At 41.7% G+C, this 20,873-nt stretch overlaps 1 protein-coding gene across 1 annotated transcript; it reads right to left on the reverse strand.

The window, feature by feature from the left end:
* Window positions 1–5,606: 5,606 nt before the first annotated feature.
* Window positions 5,607–6,551, reverse strand: LOC115525782 (olfactory receptor 51I1). The gene has a single exon (XM_030333142.1). It carries the CDS (start codon window positions 6,549–6,551, stop codon window positions 5,607–5,609), a length of 945 nt encoding a protein of 314 aa, XP_030189002.1.
* Window positions 6,552–20,873: the final 14,322 nt, after the last annotated feature.

Genomic DNA, 20,873 nt, shown 5'->3' on the forward strand with positions numbered 1-20,873 from the left:
ACATAGATTTACGTGTGCAATTATTTGTTTAATGCCTGTAGCCCCTCTTAGACTGTAAACTCCACCAAAATAAAGAGGAGTATTGACTTTTTTTATTTTGTGTAATTAGACCCCCAATGCTAACACAGGGTCAAGCACATAACAGATGATTAATAAATACTGTAACCGGATAGATAAATAAATAATTGAATAGATACATTGAACATGCCAAACATAATATTCTGTAACCTTCCCTTGTTCAGATTATCTATCTTAAATTATTTTTGCTGTTCAAAGTAGCTGATTTTTCATTTCCTCACCATATATCCCCCTGTCCAGGTGACTCACAGATCATCAGTCTAATATGAATCAACGGTGCAATATGTAGCTTATAAAAACTTCATGGGTTTTAGTCTTTGCTAAAAGAAGTATTTTATTCAGAAGATAATACATCCTAACATGCACACATACAATTCTATATTTTATCCCCACTGCTTACATCGTCCTTATCTTCTTTGATAATGTTCTTAAGTCCCACTAGTAGTCAAACTGAAAACTTCCATTTTATCTGAAGCTTTTCCTAACACTTTTTAAGCAGAAATAATAATTTTCTCACCTGTGACTTTAAAATAACTGTACAGACTTTTCCCATTTTGCTAGAATTACATTCATGCCTCTGTCCTCCCTGTCCTGAGCTCTTTTACAGTCAGACCTGTGCTTAGTTCAATCTTGTCTTCCTAACACTTCACAGAATTCTAACACAAAGACATGCTTAAGAAATCATGAATTAATAAATAAAAGCATGACCATACTGCTTGGGACCATAACGGAAGTACATTCAGCTCTGGGCTCCACACTGCAGATGGGAGGTAAACCAAATGGGACACACTCAAAGGCAAGGGGATCAAGTCATTTAAACAGCATGGAAGGAGTCAGTGGTGCTTTGAGAAGAGGAGATAGAGAGGAGGTAGAGATGTGTGGGGGTGGGTGTAAGAGGTGACGAGCAATAAACAGAGATCACAGGCAGTCAGTCTGGGGCCCAGGTAAGGAGGATTTTTCTAAGAGTCAAAGCTGCACAATAGGGATAATAAACTTCTGGTCAGTGGAGACGTTCACGCAAAGACTGAATAATCCTTGATGGGAATATTAGAGGGACAATTCCAGCATCTGCTGAATTAGGATTAAAGGCTCTTTCACCTGCCTTTCCGCCCTCACACTTACGTCCAGACTGCCAAGGTCTCTCTTATTCCATGACACTGAGAATATCATGGCTGCAGATCCGTGTGGGACCCAACAGAGATCAGAGATCATGGCGCCCCCTGCCAGGTGATCGCGTGTCTTTCTCTAAACCAGTCTCCAGCAGCCTTATCTGAAAGTGTGTGGGAGGACACGGGGGCATTTGAATAAATATTACTCTATGTGTAGGAAACCTACCTGAAAATAAGATCTGGAGACTTTTTTTCCTAGTAAACCTCTCCTTCACTGGCCAAACAAACTGTAGTGAATACACAGCATGCATGTGCCTTAACAGAGACTCACTCAAAGATACAGAGACATGAGAGAGACCAAGAGAACCTCAGGGGCACAAATGGAATTGCAGACAGAGCACTTGCGCACATACCTAGGAGATGCAAATAGACTCAGATTCACCTGAGAGAGCTTTGTGAAGTAGCTTTTGGATTGATCGAGGGTAGGCCAGAGCTCACAATGGCACCGGAATGAGCCTCAGGCAGGCACTGGCCAAGAGAGTAGGTGGACTCTATGTCCCTGAGAGTCCCCAGAGCCCAGGGCCTTGGGGTCCGCGTTGTGCCCGAGGGTGATGCTGAACTGGTTATGGGGAAAGGAGGGAGATGAGATGTCGCCTTGGGGACAGAAGGAAAAGAAAAAACACATCCTCTAGAGATACTGCCCTGTCTCCACACAGAAAATAAAATCCCAACTCCTTCCCTATGTTGAAGAGGATGGAGATAAATTTCTACAAGCTCCATGGCAACATCCCCTCTGCCCTCAAGTGTCCAATTTCAAAACTGGAACTCTGCACCCTTAATCCAGCATCTACCTCCTCATATTCTGGGCTTAAAACCTATATCTGAGGCATAACCTAAAGTTTAGACCCCAGTGGGCAAACTCTGGGACTCAGAGATCAAGAGAAGAGAGCTTGGAGCCCAGAGTTTCACCAATAGGGGATATAACCAAGCTTCCTTCATCCACTTATGACGACTGTTCCCTACTCAATTTTCACTCCTATCCCTACTACTCAACCTCTCACCAAGCTCCAAAAGATGAAGGTCTCTTCCAAGAGAGACGTCCCAAGATACTGAAAGACCGTGGGGTACAAAGTCACAGAGATGTAGGTTTGAGTCAAAGGTCTACCATCTACCAGACTTTATATTTCAAGAAACTAGAATTTCTTCAACTTAGAACCTAATTCATAAGGAGGATAGTAACCATTTATAGGGGTAGACATTCAAATGAAAATAAGAAAGTGACATTTTTTAATGCAATTGCACCACACATGATAATTATCCTTATTATAAATTCTAGTGGACTCCTCGATTTCAGATCCTTCTAATAAATTCTTTCCCCCAGATACCTAGACTTCCCATTAAGTATTTCAGTTGACCCCTTCCTTATTTCAGTTTCAAGTAGGGTGTAAGTGTATTTGGGGGAGAAATAGCAGAAGAGCTCTCTCCCCTTTCTTAATCAAAGGGTGGGATGCATGGGGAAGCAAAGAGAACATGGATATAGTAAATTTCCCCTTCCCCATATGGAACTTTGAACTATTTCACAGAGGCAGTTTAAGAGCAATTTCTGCTTTCCCATTACTGTAGAATTGTTTGCATTAGGTTAATGACTTGGGAACCTGGAGATGGAATTCAGAAGAACACAGATGACAATTTTGTGAATAAGGTCACAGAATCATGGGGGAAAAGAGACCTAAAAATGCCTCAGAATAGGCATTAGTCCCTGGTGAGAAGGGGCCAGGATTTCAAAAGTCATAGAGCAGAGTAACTTTAGCTATGTCATTAGGGACAACATGATGGGGAACAGGCATCAGATCAGATCCAATTCATTCATTTATTTAATTAGTCACTTGGTTGTTCATTTATTTACCATGTATTGGGTATACCAAACACTGTGCTAGGTGTAGGATTTTAGGTTTGACTGCCATTATCTCTCTTTTTTGACTTTTGAGAAGTCCTTTTAAGAATCAGTTTCTGCCTCCATTTAATGACAAGAAAAGTAAAGAGAAACCCTATGTACTTTTTCAGAGTGATAATACTAAACATAACACCTGTACAAATCCCAACAAAAGGGACTTAGAAATTAGAAGTGTTAAAAGTCATCTCTGGGGAAATTATGAAACATTTTCCCCCACAAAGCTTAAAGAGAGGAATCAATTTGCCCTGTAAGATAGAAGTGAGATTTTCCAGAGCAGATTGAAACAAAGACAGGCACAATGCAGGTAGGTGTTTGGTGTAGAATATAACCACGTTAAGCAGATGTCTTCTAAAAAAAGAAATACTTGCTTCAGAAAAAAAGTTCATAGACTTTGTAGAAAAGAGAGAGAAACCTCAGAAGATGTGCTGGTCAGGGGACTTATATGCATTGAAATCCCAATGACACAGAACTGTTGCAAGGTCCCACATCCCACTGTGACAACCAGTTGATTTTTGCCTCCCAGGTTCTAACTGCCTAACGAGCAACCTTAAAATTGGAGCTTGCCTGAATTTTGGATTCCAGGTAGGTTGTGATGGCATGGGGGATAAAGAAGGGAATCACACGATGGAACAGGGGCCTCAGAGTGACTGTGGAATGGCTGGTGATTGTTCATCAAATCCTTCTGTGAAGCTATTTCAGTGTTCCCACTTCGTGGAGATAAAAGTCTGTAAGTCGGCATTTCCCGTCACCACCTGCACCATATGCCTAGTTGTCATGCACTCAGTCTCCCCAAGCTTTATTTATTTTTGTAAATGTTTATTTATTTATTTTGACATAGAGAGATAGAGCATAGGTGGGGTAGGGGCAGAAAGAGCAGGAGACAGAGAATCCCAAGCTGACTCCATGCTGTCAGTGCACAGCCCAATGCAAGGCTTGATCCCACGAACTGTGAGATCATGGCCCGAGCCAAAATTAAGAGTCAGAAACTCAACCGACTGAGACATCCAGGCACCCTGCCCCAGCTTTAAAAACCACCCATGATCTGACTAGGCAGTCTCTCAAGATCATGTTTCCCAAGCTTCTCAGTGTGAAACTTCCCCTTCGTCTAAACAAAGCTGTTTGGAATTCTCCTAAATATTCTAGACCAATATTCTAGGTTAAAGCTTCTCTCAACCTTTGACATATATCAGAATTACCTAGAGGGCTTATTAAAGACACAGATTGCTAGGGGGGCCTGGGCGGCTCAGTTGGTTGAGCGTCCAATCTTGGCTCAGGTCATGATCTCATGGTTTGTGGGTTCAAGCCCCGCATCGGGCTCTGTGCTGACAACTCAGAGCCTGCAGCCTGCTTCAAATCCTGTGTCTCTCCTCTCTCTGCCCCTCCCATGTTCATGCTTTGTCTCTCTCTGTCTCTCAATAATAAATAAACATTAAGAATAAAAAATTAAAAAAAAAAACAACAACACAGATTGCTAGACCTCACCCTCCAGAGTTTCTGGTTCAGGAGATCTGAGGAAAGTCCTGAGAATTTGTACACTTAACAAGTTCCCAATCATGGCTGATGATGCTGGTCTGGGAATCACACTTTGAGAAGCACTTGTCCAGACTCTTATACTTTGTGGGTCTCGCCATTTTTGTTACATATCAGATAGGCATTACCTGAAAGATGTCTGAAAGAGTAGTGCTGTGCTTCTCAAGCTTTAGTCACTGAACAGACTGTATTTAGTCTTATTAAATACAATTTGAATCCAGTAGGTCTTGTGTGAGGAGAAGAGTCTGTTTCTCCTAACAAGCTACCAGGTACACCAGTGTGGTTGTTCTCCATTGGGCCACACTTGGAACAGTAAGGTTCTAGCCTTCTTTTGCCTCCATATTTCTTCTCAAGCAGTTATTCATGTTATTTTTGCTAAGATCATTATCTTCTTTTTTCCTGCCACCCTGTACCAAGTACCTTAACCTTACCTCTCATCTTTCACAAACTACTTCACACACACACACACACACACACACACACACACTTAACTTGACCTCCACAAACCAAACGGGTCCTCTTTCTCACATGAAGCACCAAGCCTTTACAGAATTTTGTCTCCAATGTTTATTATTTCCCCCACTCTAGGTGGTAGTAGAATTATTTGTGTTCAGCCTATTTCCTCTGTAAAACTTCCATTGTTTCCATATGTCAAACATTTTTCAGGGCATCTGTTACTCTTTTATATGCTTTTTCCTTGATATGTCTATCTCTTACTTAACAATTCACCTCGTTCACCATCATAACATTCTTAGTGACTGGCACTAGCTTTTTCACATGGTGAATGATCAATACATATTTAGGTCATTTTATTGAGTCAGCTGTTCTTTTATTCGTTCTGTATTCACAACTATCAAGGTCCTGGTTCCCCTCCTGTGTCTCAGCATTCCTGAGGTTGGCAAACAAGTCCAAGTCCTTTCTCTCAGTAGCCTTCCTCAGCTCTGGGATTTATAGAGGACTTTGAGGATCCCTCTGCGTATCTCCTTTGTCTTCACACTGTAGATGATGGGGTTGAGCATGGGGGGTACAAACAGGTAGACATTGGACATCATGACATGAACAACAGGTGGGGCACTCTTCCAGAAGCGGTGGATCATGGAGACAGTAATTATGGGCACATAAAAAGCCAGCACTGCACAGATGTGTGACATGCAGGTGTTGAAGGCCTTGAGCCGCTGCTCCTGAGATGCGATGGCCAGCACGGCTCTGAGGATCAATGCATAAGAAAGCAGGATGAACGCTGAGTCTACACCATAGGTGAAAATGACCACAAAAAGCCCATAGATGTTGTTAACATGGGTGTCTCCACACGCCACTCTCATGAGATCTGGATGGAGGCAGTATGAGTGATGCATAACTTTGCCCTTGCAGAAGGGCAGCCGTTTTACCAAAAAGGGGAAAGGGAAAAGAGTGATGAAACTCTTGGTGAGGATGCCCAGGCCCATAGCCAGGATGCGGCTGTTGGTGAGCACAGTGGCATAGCGCAGTGGGTCACAAATAGCCACAAAACGATCAAAGCTCATGGCCAGCAGTATGCCTGATTCCATGAAAGAGAAAGTGTGGATGAAGAACATCTGGACCAAGCAGGCATCGAAGCCAACATGGCGGTGGTTGAAGCAGAAGGTAGCAAGCACAGTGGGAAGTGTAGACAAGGACACTCCCAGATCGTTGAGAGAGAGCATAGAGAGGAAGCAGTACATGGGCTGGTGCAGAGCAGGCTCCTGAACCACCAGAGTGAGGATGCTGAGGTTGCCTATGATGGAAATCAGGTAGAGGATGCAGAAAACCAGGGCAACCCAGGCATGGCCTATCTGCATCCCAGGAATGCCTGTGAGCTGGAGTGTGGCTGGTTGGAAGAGGGTACCATTGACACCCAACATGGCAGGCAGGTGGGAGAGTGCAGATGGGGGATAAGCCCCTAAAGATATATTGGGGGGGGGGTTCTTCACTTTCTTTCAGGCATCCTGTCTCCAACACAAAAGGTTAGAGATTGAAAGAGTTTATCTATGTTCCTGCTTCTCCCATCAGACTATGAGCTCTTTGAAGACAGTAACTGGGTTCTAACAATTTCTGTATCATCAGGGCCCAGCACCCTGTCTGAGCCATAGTAGGAACTCCATGAAGGTGTGATGATCAGGTGAGGGCCCATGACGTGGCAAAGCAACAGGGTAGGAGACAACTGGAATGATGCTCCCTGGTCTTCCCCTTAAAGTGCATCATGCCTTCCCATCTCCAGTCTCACCCCAGAAGCCATATTCTGGAAATGTGGAACAAACAAAAATTAAGATAAATGGGGGAAAAGAAATACCACCATGTCTTTGGGAGCCCTGTGGTCAATGGTGCAGATGAAGCCTCTACTGTTGTACACGTATGGCTTCAATCAGCTGTACTCAGACTTCTTCTCGTGCTCACAATCCCATGGCACACCCTGAACGTGTCATCACCAGAAACTGTTCCACCTCTGAAATCTTAAATTCCATTTTTTTCATTATTACCATAGACTTCCAGCTTCTACCTCGCCTACCTTCTCATGCCCATGTACTTGCTCTCAGAGTCTCAATAAGTCTTCCATATGATTCTGGTCTATTCATCTATGAGCCTCTCCTCACTTTTTCTCTGACCTACTCACACTAGGAGTGATATCTTCATCTTCTCTATGCTTGTCTTTCACGTTCACACAGGAAACCCTAATCTTTGATAAATTCTATAACCAAATTTCCGGGTGTACAGCTGGATAAAACCAAAGAAGCAAGTGTTTGATTGGAGAAGAGACAGACAGACAGACTGATTTTACCACTACCTAAATTTTAAGCTCAACATCTTTATTTATTCTTACCCCCTTGGTTTTCTAAGAAAGAGATGTCTCGCCTTCTCTGAGGCCAGGCCCTCCACTTTCAGGATTCCATGCCTTGCTATCTCTTTCAGAGACCACTTCCAATAGTGTATTGAACTGTATCTTCAGCCTCTCCATTTCTGTCTCTTTCCTTTCAGGCAATAAGCATGTGCAAGACCAGACCATCATGAAGCCATAACCTTTACTCTCTAGCTGTCATTCTATTACCCTCATTAATTCTTAGTCAAACTTCCTGGAACACTGTCTCTCTGGATGCCACGGAAAGGGGGCTTGTTCGTGTCTGCTTTTCCAGTTCCGTTCTGAGATCCTGACAATCAGGGTTTCAACCTTATTAACCATACCTTCTATCACCGTTCAATTCACTGTATGTGGCTTCCACACTTCCCTCTCCCAAATAAAGTGAATTTCTTTCTGCTCACCAGCGAACTCTTTGTTGCTTCATCTATTTGAGCTCTCTACCAAAGTTAACATTGTTGGCAACTCAGTTTTCCTCCTACCTTGGCATCTTTTTCTGTAGCATCTTTACTGACTCCTCTTTCTTTGTCTTTCTCTTCAAGCCATTACAACTCTAGGAAGAGTAAACAATAGTCAGAATGGTGCAGATTGAGAAACCATACCATAAAGGGCTTCTTCTCCGCCTTTATCTAAAATATCTCTGTAACTGCATTTCCACGGTACTTGATATCTTAAAATTAAAGCTCCATTCTGTAGAGAATAGGATAGTGGTTGCCAGGGGCTGAGGGATGGGGTGGTGAGGGAAATGGGGTGATGTTAGTCAATAGATATAAGCTTCCAGCTCTAAGATGAATAAATTCTGTGGATCTAATTGCAGCTTGGTGACTCTAACTCATACTGCTATAATATATACTTGAAACTTGTCAAAAGAGTGTGTCTTAAATGTTATCATCTCACACACAAACAAAATGGAAATTACACAAGGGAACGGATGTATGAACAAATCTTATTGTGGTGATTATTTTGCAATATAGATGTGTAGCAAATCATCGCCTCATAGGTCCTAAACTGACACATGTTATATGTCAATAAATCACAATAAAACTGGAAAAATCCAGGCTGAAGCCAAAGGACTTTGAACCCGAGAGTCTGGGAGGAAAAGAGACTGAATCTACCAGGAAGAAAATGGGAAAACTGGAGAAAAGATAGGGCTACTCCCAGGAACAAATCAAAGCACACCTGGTAGAGGGTCCAAAATATCACTATGACTAGGGTAATAAAATAACCAAAGTCACAACAACAGAGAACAAGTAACAATCTCCAAAAAAACACCTCCTGAGGGGCCAGGCCCTGGACAGTGTATGACCCCCCCCCCCTTTAATATACCAGTGTTCACAGGTGCAGAGAACACAACAAATTTTAAAACACATAAGGGACGGAAAACTAGCCACAATGATAAAACAGAAGAATTCTCCTCAAAAGATATTCCAGGAAGTAGCGACAGCTAACACATTGATCAAGACCGACTTAAGCAATACAACTGAACAAGAATTTAGAATAATTGTTATAAAATTAATGGATGGGCTTGAAAAAAAGCATAGAGGACAGCATAGAATCTATTGTTACAGATATCAAAGGACTAAAAAATAGTCATGAGGAGCTAAAAAATGCTATAAATGAGGTGCAAAATAAAATGGAGGTGGCCACAAGGAAGATTGGAGAGGCAGAGGGGAGATTAGGTGAATTAGAAGATAAAATTATGGAAAAAAGGAAGCTTAGACAAAAAGAGATTTAAAAAAATCCAGGAGTACGAGGGGAGAATTAAGGAACTAAGTGATGCAATCAAACAGAACAATATCTGTATCATAGGAATTCCAAAAGAAGAAGAGAGAGAAAGGGGCTGAAGTTGTACTTGAACAAATCATAACTGAGAACTTCCCGATCTGGGGAAGGAAACAGGCACTGAAATCCAAGAGGCACAGAGAACTCCCTTCAGACAAAACTTGAATCAATCTTCTGCATGACATATCAGTGAAACTGGCAAAATATAAGGATAAAGAGAAAATTCTGAAAGCCCCTAGAAACAAATGGGCCTTACCATACAAAGGTAGACACATAAGGGTAGTAGCAGACCTATCTACTGAAACTTGGCAGGCGAGAAAGGAATGGCAGGAAATCTTCAATGTGATGAGCAGGAAAAATATGCAACCAAGAATCCTTTATCCAGCAAGTCTGTCATGCAGAAAAGGAGAGATAAAGGTTTTCCCAAACAAACAAAAACTGAAGGAATTCATCACCACTAAGCCAACCCCTAAGGGGGATTCTGTGAGTGAAATGTTGCAAGGACCACAAAGTACCAGAAACAGCACTGCAAACATGAAACCTACAGATAACACAATGACTCTAAACCCGTATCTTTCAATAATAACATTGAATGTAAATGGACTAAATGCTCCAATCAAAAGACACAGGATATCAGAATGGATAAAAAAACAAGACCCATCTATTTGCTATCTACAAGAGACTCATTTTAGACCTGAGGACACCTTCAGATTGAAAGTGAGGGGATGGAGAACTATCTATCAAGCTACTGGAAGGCAAAAGAAAGCTGGAGTAGCCATACTCAGATCAGACAAACTAGACTTTAAATTAAAGGCTGTAACAAGAGATGAAGAAGGGCATTATATAATAATTACAGGGTCTATCCATCAGGAAGAGCTAACAGTTATAAATGTCTATGCACCGATATCAGAAGCCTGCAAATATATAAAACAATTAACCACAAACATAAGCAACCTTATTGATAAGAATGTGGTAATTTCACGGGACATTAATACCCCACTAACAATGCATAGATCATCAAGACACAGGATCAATATTGAAACAAGGGCCCTGAACAATACACTGGACCAGATGGACTTGACATATATATTTAGAACTCTACATCCTAAAGCAGCAGAATATACTTTCTTCTCGAGTGCACATGGAACATTTTCCAGATAGATCACATACTGGGTCACAAAACAGCCCTTAATAAATATAAAAGAGTTGAGATTATACCATGCACACTTTTAGATCACAATGCTATGAAACTTGAAATCAACAACAGGAAAAAGTCTGGAAAACCTCCAAAAGCATGGAGGTTAAAGAACACCCTACTAAAGAATGAATGGGTCAACCAGACAATTAGAGAAGAAATTTAAAAATATATGGAAACAAATGAAAATGAAAATACAACAATCCAAATGCTTTGCAATGCAGCAAAGGCAGTCCTGAGAGGAAAATACATTGCAATCCAAGCCTATATCAAGAAACAAGAAAAATCCCAAATACAAAATCTAACAGCACACTTAAAGAAACTAGAAGCAGAATAGCAAAGACACCTCAAACCCAGCAGCAGAAGAGAAATAATAAAATCAGAGCAGAAATAAACAATATAGAATCCAAAAAAACTGTAGAGCAGATCAATGAAACCAAGAGTTGGTTTTTTGAAAAAGTACACAAAATTGATAAACCTCTAGCCAGGCTTCTCAAAAAGAAAAGAGAGTACCCAAACAGATAAAATCATGAATGAAAATGGAATTATTACAACGAATCCCTCAGAAATACAAGCAACTATCAGGGAATACCATGAAACATTATATGCCAACAAACTGGACAACCTGGAAGAAATGGAACAAATTCCTAAGCACCCACACACTTCCAAAACTCAAACAGGAAGAAACAGAAAACTTGAACAGACCCATAACCAGTGAAAACATTGAATCAGTTATCAAAACTCTCCCAACAAATAAGAGTCCTGGACCAGATGGCTTCCCTGGGGAATTCTACCAGACATTTAAAGCAGAGATAATACCTATCCTTCTCAAGCTGTTCCAAAAAATAGAAAGGGAAGGAAAACTTCCAGACTCATTCTATGAAGCCAGCATTACTTTGATTCCCAAACAAGACAGAGACCCAGCAAAAAAAGAGAACTACAGGCCAATATCCCTGATGAATTATGGATGCAAAAATTCTCAACAAGGTACTAGCAAATCGAATTCAACAGCATATAGAAAGAAATACTCACCATGATCAAGTGGGATTCATTCCTGGACTGCAGGGCTGGTTCAACATTCGCAAATCAATCAATGTGATACATCACATTAATAAAAGATAAGAACCATATGATCCTGTCAATTGATGCAGAAAAAGCATTTGACAAAATTCAACCTCCTTTCTTAATAAAAACCCTCGAGAAAGTCAGGAAATAAGGAACATACTTAAACATCACAGAAGCCATTTATAAAAAGCCCACAGCTAATATCATCCTCAATGGGGACAAACTGAGAGCTTTCCCCCTGAGATCAGGAACACAACAGGGATGTCCACTCTCGCTACTGTTGTTTAACATAGTGTTGGAAGTTCTAGCATCAAAAGGAAATGAAAAGCATCAAAACTGGCAAAGATGAAGTCAAGCTTTCACTTTTTGCAGATGACATGATACTACACATGGGAAACCCAACAGACTCCACCAAAAGCCTACTAAAACTGATACGTGAATTCAGCAAAGTCACAGTATACAAAATTAATGTACAGAAATCAGTTGCATTCTTATACACTAATAATGAAGCAACAGAAAGACACATAAACTGATCCCACTCACAATTGCACCAAGAATCATAAAATACCTAGGAATCAACCTAACCAAAGATGTAAAAGATCTGTATGTTGAAAACTATACAAAGCTTATGAAGGAAATAGAAGAAGATACAAAGAAATGGAAAAACATTCCATGCTCATGGATTGGAAGAATAAATATTGTTAAAATGTCAATACCATCCAAAGCAATCTACACATTCAATGCAATCCCAATCAAAATTGCACCAGCATTCTTCTCGAAACTAGAACAAGCAATCCTAAGATTTTTATGGAACCACTAAAGACCCCGAATAACCCAAGTAAATTGAAGAAGAAGGCCAAAGCAGGAGGCATCACAATGCCAGAGTTAGCCTCTACAAAGCTGTAATCATCAAGACAGCATGGTATTGGCACAAAAACAGACAAATAGACTAATGGAATAGAATAGAGAACCCAGAACTGTACCCACAAATGTATGGCCAACTAATCTTTGACAAAGCAGGAAAGAATATCCAATGGAAAAAAGACAGTCTCTTTAACAAATGGTGTTGGGAGAATGGGACAGCAACATGCAGAAGAATGAAACTAGACCACTTTCTCACACCATTCACAAAAATAAACTCAAAATGGATGAAGGACCTGAATGTGAGACAGGGAACCATCAAAACCTTAGAGGAGAAAGCAGGAAAAAAACCTCTTTGACCTCAGCTGTAGCAATTTCTTACTCGACACATCTGCAAAGGCAAGGGAATTAAAAGCAAAAATGAACGATTGGGACTTCATCAAGATAAGAAATTTTCTGCACTGCAAATGAAATAATCAACAAAACTAAAAGGCAACCGATGGAATGGGGAAAGATATTTGCAAGTGACATATCAGATAAAGGGCTAGTATCCAAAATCTATAAAGAACTCACCAAACTCCACACCCAAAAAACAAATAATCCAGTGAAGAAATGGGCAGAAGACATGAATAGACACTTTTCTAAGGATGACCAAAAGACACATGAAAAGATGCTCAATGTCACTCCTCATCAGGGAAATACAAATCACAACCACACTGAGATACCATCTCATGCCGGTCAGAGTGGCTAAAATGAACAAATTAGGAGACTATAGATTCTGGAGAAGATGTGGAGAAACAGGAACCCTCTTGCACTGTTTGTGCACACTGGTCTAGCCGCTCTGGAAAACAGTTTGGAGATTCCTCAAAAAATTAAAAATATAACTACCCTATGACCCAGCAATAGCACTTCTAGGAATTACCCAAGGGATACAGGAGTGCTGGTGCATAGGGGTACCTGTACCCCAATGTTTACAGCAGCACTTTCAACAATAGCCAAATTATGGAGACAGCCTAAACGTCCATCAACTGACGAATGGATAAAGAAGATGTGGTTTATATATATAATGAAATACTACTTGACATTGAGAAAGAATGAAATCTGGCCATTTGTAGCAACGTGGATGGAACTGGAGGGTATTATGCTAAGTGAAATAAGTCAGGCTGAGAAAGACAGATACCATATGCTTTCACTCATATGTGGATCCTGAGAAACTTAACAGAGAACCATGGGGGAAGGGAAGGGGGGAAAAAGTTACAGAGAGGGAGGGAGGCAAACCATAAGAGACTTAAATACTGAGAACAAACTTAGGGTTGATGGGGGGTGGGAGAGGGGAAAGTGGGTGATGGGCAATCAGGAAGGCACCTGTTGGGATGAGCACTGAGTGTTGTATGGGAAAACAATCTGACAATAAATTATATTTAATATAAAAAAGTTTTAAAAACCTGGAAAAATCTATATTAACAATTCAAAAATAAAGCAAAGTTCCACTTTTGAATTTAAGCTAATGACTCCCTCATTTCCTTCTAACAACTCCTTTTTCTTTTGAAATTCTAGAGTTTCCATCTTTTTTTCTAGTCCTCTTAGTAAATATAGTGAAATTACATGGTGCCTAGAAACTGGACAACACCCAGGTATCAGCAAAAATCCTGAAAGTATGGGGGCCATGAGAAGGAATTTGTCTATCCTCCAAATGAGAATCCAAAGGAACCCTTTCACTGGTAGGATTTCTTTTCCCTACTCCCCCTGCAAACCTCTCTCTTTCCCTTCCCCAGGTTTAAAGGCCACGTCTCTAAGAAGTCTTCATAAATCCAGCCTATCCAGATTTTTTCTTTAGCATCTTCACTTCAAGATTACTTCCACATACTGAGGAAATGGAAAGACCCTTCAGAGCACCGGCAGATACTAAGGTGTCTCTCACAAGAGAGATATATCCACTGTCCTTGAATCCAGGTATGCAAGTTTAGGTAAACCAGAAGGGCATATTTCATCCATGCTCCAGACTTTCCTCAGTCTAGAAAGCAACTCTTAAAACGTGTACCCCAAAGAAAACATGCTCTGCCACCACATAACGAACATTGGTCATTGTTTGGGCCATAAAGGTGTTAGGTAAAGATTCCTAAAGGTGACTAATCTAGAAAGAAAAGCCAGGAAGATAGAGACAGACACAACAAGGTGGTACTCTTGCACAGGATGTGGATGAGCATGAACACACACATGGTCACACAAAAGTACCATTAAATATACATGCTTACACTCCTTCACACACTAAGGCACTCAGATATTCACAAGGACTGTCTCAGGCATCACACAGACAGAAACTATCATGCACTCTTTTAGTCATACATAACACAATCACAACCACAGACTTTAGGTAGATGCAGAGCCACTCACTGACATTATACAATATGCGTGAAATATTCTCTCATATTTATACCCCCTCAGAACACAGACTTGCAAACATGCACACACATGCACATACACACACGGTGCCACAAATAATACATCAGCAATAACAGACCCACGGTAATATCTCTACCAATTACATTCCCATGACATAGTCAATACTAAAATCCCAGCTAAGATTGAATACTACATGGTTGAATGACTTCAATTCATTTGGTTCTGTGATTTTTTTCTCCAGCTGCACACCAAAAAGGTAGGTATACGAGACAATAATTCAAATTTCAGGCCAATGAAAGTATGGACAAAATCTAGATCTGGTGCATCTAGAGCTCCCTAGCCTTAAAGGTATATGGTTTGGTATCAGGGTTTTGGTTCAGATGGGACCTGGCATCAGAAGCTGTGATCCTTGACTTTGCAGGCCAACAAATTTGGCTCAGGTCTGCAGGGGAAATATGAGGATCAGAGTCTGTCTGAGGTTGCAGTAAGAGTGTTAAAGCTTGGGACAACTTCCAGATAAGGAGCCCACATAGGCAATCTAAAGGAAGGACACTCACTGGGTGGCAGATGATTCTTTTCCCTGTAGCTGGATGTGCTGGCCTATGAGTCCAGCTGGCAAAGCAGCATCAACTCACTCTCCTGTGACTCATAAATTTACGACTACCCTAGAATCCCAAAGCTCGTTTGTTTGTGGTAGGAGGAGGAGAAAGCGGAAACAATGGAGAAGGTGGTATCCATGAGTAGTGAGCCGGGCCATATGAGAATTGCTCCCAGGAGAATCTCATTCTTGGACTCATCATCCCTGATGTCATCATCCATATCCATTACTATATTAATTAACCTTTCCTTGATCAGGGGATGCAAACACATGTATGCAAAACGTACATAGTCATAGACATTCTGAGACTCCCACAGACACAACCCTAGACACATTTAGTCATTTCTTTACCAACTTTCGTACTGCCTCGTTCTGATCCATACACAAACAGAAAAACACAAATACACTCAACTGCCCAATGCTCTAATCACCAGTCACATATCTTGACACATCAAACACACACGCAACCTCTGTTTTCTTACACTGATTGTACAGACTCATGTAGATTATAGACAAAATCTTAGAAATCGCTGAAGGCTCATATAAATGCTTGACAAAACAAGTAAATATATTCCCATGATCACATATCCAAAAGTATACACTTCAAACATATCCACATTCTCATTAAGAGATCAGCAAAAAAAAAGAAAAAGAAAAAGAAAAAGAAAAAGAAAAAGAAAAAGAAAAAAAGAGAGAGAGAGATCAGCAAAATATCCACTGACTTCAGACTATCACCACATCTATTCACAGATTCACATTTGGAGTTTAAATGCACTGCATGTTTTTTGTACAAATGCATGTCAGCACTGACAAACATACTTGTGTAAGCATTCCTTTACTCCAACACCGTATGGAGCCTAAAAATTATGAATTTCATTCAATTCAACTAAAACCCAACATAAAAATTAAAAACCACATTTTTGAGCATTATTCTCCTCCAGGTATTATCTCAAAACTGATGTTATACAGAGCAACAGTGCCTATTCTTGCAAAGAAGATAAATACTGGAAAAGTGATCCATTCAATAGCTCAGACAAATATGCCTCAGGGACTCCCTAGAAATATGTCATAAACAGATTTCACAAGAAGATCAATGCATTTGTCAAAAATGTATCTAACGTAGGATCTGTGCATTATGTGCTTGAACAAAATCAAGGAACTACATAAAATATTAAACTTCAATTAATGATCTGAACTCTGAAATATTTAGGGTGAAGTGAGATGCATCAATATGACAAATAGGCTGATGGATGATAGCGGGATGGATATGCCCATAGATATATGATAAAGCAAGCAGAATAAAATATCAGTGATCTGTGACAGGTAGACTGATGTTCACTGTAAAATTATTTCAAGTTGTCCGTGTTTGAAATTTTACATGATAAAATGTTGGGGATTTTTGTTAAGTACTTGGGCAGGAGCCCACTCCAACTTGAGATCTCCAGCACACCCATCCTCCTTAGAAATCATACGGCAGGGGGCACGGGGTAGCCCCACACCTCAGCACCAGGCCTGACACACCCACCCAATTCCTGATCACTGGGAGGGACTGGAAGTTCAATCAGAGCCAAGAGTCAACCTAGCCCACCTCTGGCCCACCTGACCATTGCCCCCCACCCAGCTGGGGCCGAGAAAGCAATTGGAAGCCAGGCATCCTGCACTGGAGAACAAAGGTGCCCAAAGCGGAGGGTGTGATAAAATGAGGGCTCTTCAAGGGACTGATGGCTCAACACAGCTCTCCCTCCCCAGTCCCACCCACTAGCTTTGACTCTGTCCCTGCCCCCCTGGATGGAGAGAGGAGAGGAAGATGGTAATGGGGGAAGCTGAGGCAAAGGGTGTTTGCCTGATGGTGATAATATAAATAATATAAATAATATAATTAAAAAACAAGTGGAGCCAGACATAGACCATTCTCCTGAAAGCACACACCAGGTTTAAAACTGCAATGAAGATGCAACTTACTATGGAAACCAATTTGACAATAAATTTCATAATAAAAAAAAAAAAGAAAATGCAACTTACTGCAAAATGATTTCAAGTCCTCACTGAAACCAACCCTGGTCATCTTTTGTATAAACTCGGTACTCATATGTGTTACGGGATAAATTTATCTATTTGGATAACTGCTGTCTTTCGTAGGGCTAAAGACACGAATCAAATTTTTCAGCCACGGCTTGTTTTGTCCCAAGGTCAGCCACTTATGTTTAATAAAGACACACTCCAGCCATCCTCCATCTCTGTGCCCCATCCTAGGGGCATCCGGTTCCTTCCCCAGACTGTTCTCTGCAGTGGAGGCTGCAGAACCAGGCAGAGCCAGCCGTAACACAGTGGGATCGCTGCTTTCATGGTCGAAATAAATAATGCAGTAAAGAGAGAGTCGTGAGTTCTACTTGAACAGGGAAGGTTTTCACAAGTTTGGCTGGTTTGATTGTGTGCCAATCTTGCAGTAGTTACCAGAGAAATCTGGCTATCTGGCTTTGAGAGAAAAGATCTTAATGTACAGAATTTCCACTCCTCAGAACGCTACAAATTCAACTACCTTCCTCTTCCAGGCATGACAAAGTGTTGCTGGCTATGACGCCGGAAGTCCATGAGAGATCACGGATCTTACGGTGCTAGTGGTACCATCACACCGCAGTGAATGAATCAATTACGCTTCTATACGGTACTGAGGATACGCATGTTTACCCTCAGATCCACCACTCACCCTTCTGCAGCTCTTCCCCCCATCACAGGGGACCAGTCATAACCTGAATATCCCAGACTTCGGAGGGAGATAGGCTCAGGCGTAGGGAGCACCGGCAGTCAGGGGGCACGTCACTCACTCCACTCTCCCGCCTTAACGCAGAGTCGCCCAGCTGGGTCTGCATCTCTGCTCCAGCTTCTACCGGGCAAGGTCACCTTGGCTGCAGCTTCAGAACCACCACCTCTGACTCCCCAGACTGGGGATTGCTGTGGCCTCCTGCTGTTGCAAATCTCTAGGTTGTATTCTTCTGCTGGTCAGTTTCTCAGCTCTTTTGAAATGTGTGTAAACAATTCCCAGGGTTGGGCTCATTGTTATATTGTACTGGTTATTATGTTACTGTTTTTGTGTTTCAAGCCCACCTTTTATATTATTCTTTGTAATACTGTGTCTGGACCTCTGCAAATGACATTTCACCTTTTGAAAAGGGAAATGGTTATTATTAGGGAGAGATAAGGGAGCCTAGGGCAGGTGGGGGCTGGAGGGGCAGATTGCAGCTGCAAGTGGGAGGCTGAAAAAGCAGCAGGGTTGGGGGGCGGGGGTGGAGGAGAAAGGTATTCCAGACCCGCCCAGGCTAGGTACCATGAATGGACCCTCACAAACTTTCTGATAAGGTCCCAATAAAAAGTCAGGGACAAAAATCCTTGGCGGCCATTCAGTCAAGAGCTGCGTCACTTTGCCAGCCAGCTCCCAAATCTGCAAATGAGGATATGGGGAAGCTAGCTGGAAGCTGGAAGCTGGAAGCTGGAAGCTGGAAGCTGGAAGCTGGAAGCTGGAAGCTGGAAGCTGGAAGCTGGAAGCTGGAAGCTGGAAGCTGGAAGCTGGAAGCTGGAAGCTGGAAGCTGGAAGCTGGAAGCTGAGGTAGGAAGATTTGCATTCTGTCCCTGCTGGCGGCAGCCCAGCCACACCCCGTGTGTTAATTGTAGGTTAACCCTGTGTGTTAAGCACTGCAGGTTAATTCCAAGGGATTATTTGTTCCATTTTGTAGTTTTCCACACTTTCAGAACCAGTCTTACCTCAGAACAAGCCAGAGAGACCCCCTGCCCTGGCCCACTGCATCATCTCAGAAGAGTAAGTCCCAGGCACACAGGCCTCTTATCTGAACTCTTGAGACCCCAGCAATATCTAAACAGCACCCAATGTTCAAAATCTGTTTCAGCTTGGGGGACTGGGGGGCCGGGGGGAGGGGGAGCTCTCCTCCTCCAGTCTGGTCAGAATTCATACTCTCATTCTCTCTTTTTATTCCCCAGTACTAGGGTTAGAAAAGACTTCTGGAATTGACACCTTCACATTCTTTTTTTGTGTATAGTTCTCTAATGTTTGATTAACAAATTTTTATGTGATGTGGTTATATTCTGGCTGTACTGTCCGTGGACGCTGGTTTTGTCTCCTGGGTTAGATTATGACTAATACATACATTTCAGTACTGACTACTGCATTCTGAGCCCAGGCCAGGATGTGGAGACGCTGTGCTGCTCTGGAACGCTGGGATCCTTCTCTGGGAGGACTTGTGTTATATTTGGAAATACAAGTGAATCCCTTGCCATCAATGTGAAAGGACCCTTATAAGAAAGTAAGGCATAGTGTGGGAGTACTCAAGCACATATTATACAAATAATCAGAAACAACTGAACAGAACAGACACTAAAATTTCACAGATGCTCAAACAAGAAACACATTCACAATATCTTCATCAAATAGAGCAGGGATCATGAGTTCATTCATTCAGCAAATGCTTATTGTGTACCTACTGGTATGCTACAATATTTCAAATAATGTAAAAAACTTAATTAATTAGTTAATTAATTAATAATGTAGGCACAACTGTGAACAAACTAGTTAAGGATCATAATGCTGGTGTTTCTCTTTTAGTGGTGATGACAGACAACAAAGAGTAATAAGATAATTTCAGAGCATGCAAAGTGAGAGAGAGAGAGTATGTGCATGCGCACAAGTGAGGGAGAGACAGAGGGAGAGAGAGAATCCCAAGCAGGCTCCGTTCTGTCAGCATGGAGCCTGATGTGGGGCTCAATCTCATTAACCGTGAGATTATGGCCTAAACTGAAACACAGTCAGCCACTCAACTGACTGAGCCACACAGGTGCCCCACAGGCTATTTTAAATAATGCAGATAACGTAGGAATGCATGTAGCTTTAAAAATGAGTGTTTGGGGGGCGCCTGGGTGGCGCAGTCGGTTGAGCGTCCGACTTCAGCCAGGTCACGATCTCGCGCTCCGTGAGTTCGAGCCCCGCGTCGGGCTCTGGGCTGATGGCTCAGAGCCTGGAGCCTGTTTCCGATTCTGTGTCTCCCTCTCTCTCTGCCCCTCCCCCGTTCATGCTCTGTCTCTCTCTGTCCCAAAAATAAATAAACGTTGAATAAAAATGAGTGTTTGGGTTTGTTTTGTTTTGTTTTTCGTAAATAGTAGTGGAATTACTGGATCATATGGTATTTCTATTTTAGATTTTTGGAAGAACTTCATGCTGTTTTCCACAGTGGCTGTACTGATTTATATTTCCACCTACAGTGCACAAGGCTTCCTTTCTCTCCACATCATTACCAATACTTTCTATTTCTTGACGTTTTAATTCTAGACATCTGGTAGGTGTAAAGTGATATTTTCCTGTGGTTTTGATTTGCAATAACCTAATGATTAGTGATGTTGAACATCTGTGATGTGTTTCATTG

This window comes from Lynx canadensis, chromosome D1 (genome assembly GCF_007474595.2).
Source record: "Lynx canadensis isolate LIC74 chromosome D1, mLynCan4.pri.v2, whole genome shotgun sequence".
Lineage (NCBI taxonomy): Eukaryota > Metazoa > Chordata > Mammalia > Carnivora > Felidae > Lynx > Lynx canadensis.

Excerpts from the sequence above, each read along its gene's own strand:
- LOC115525782 (XM_030333142.1), bottom strand. The coding sequence starts at position 6,551 with ATGTTGGGTGTCAATGGTACCCTCTTCCAACCAGCCACACTCCAGCTC.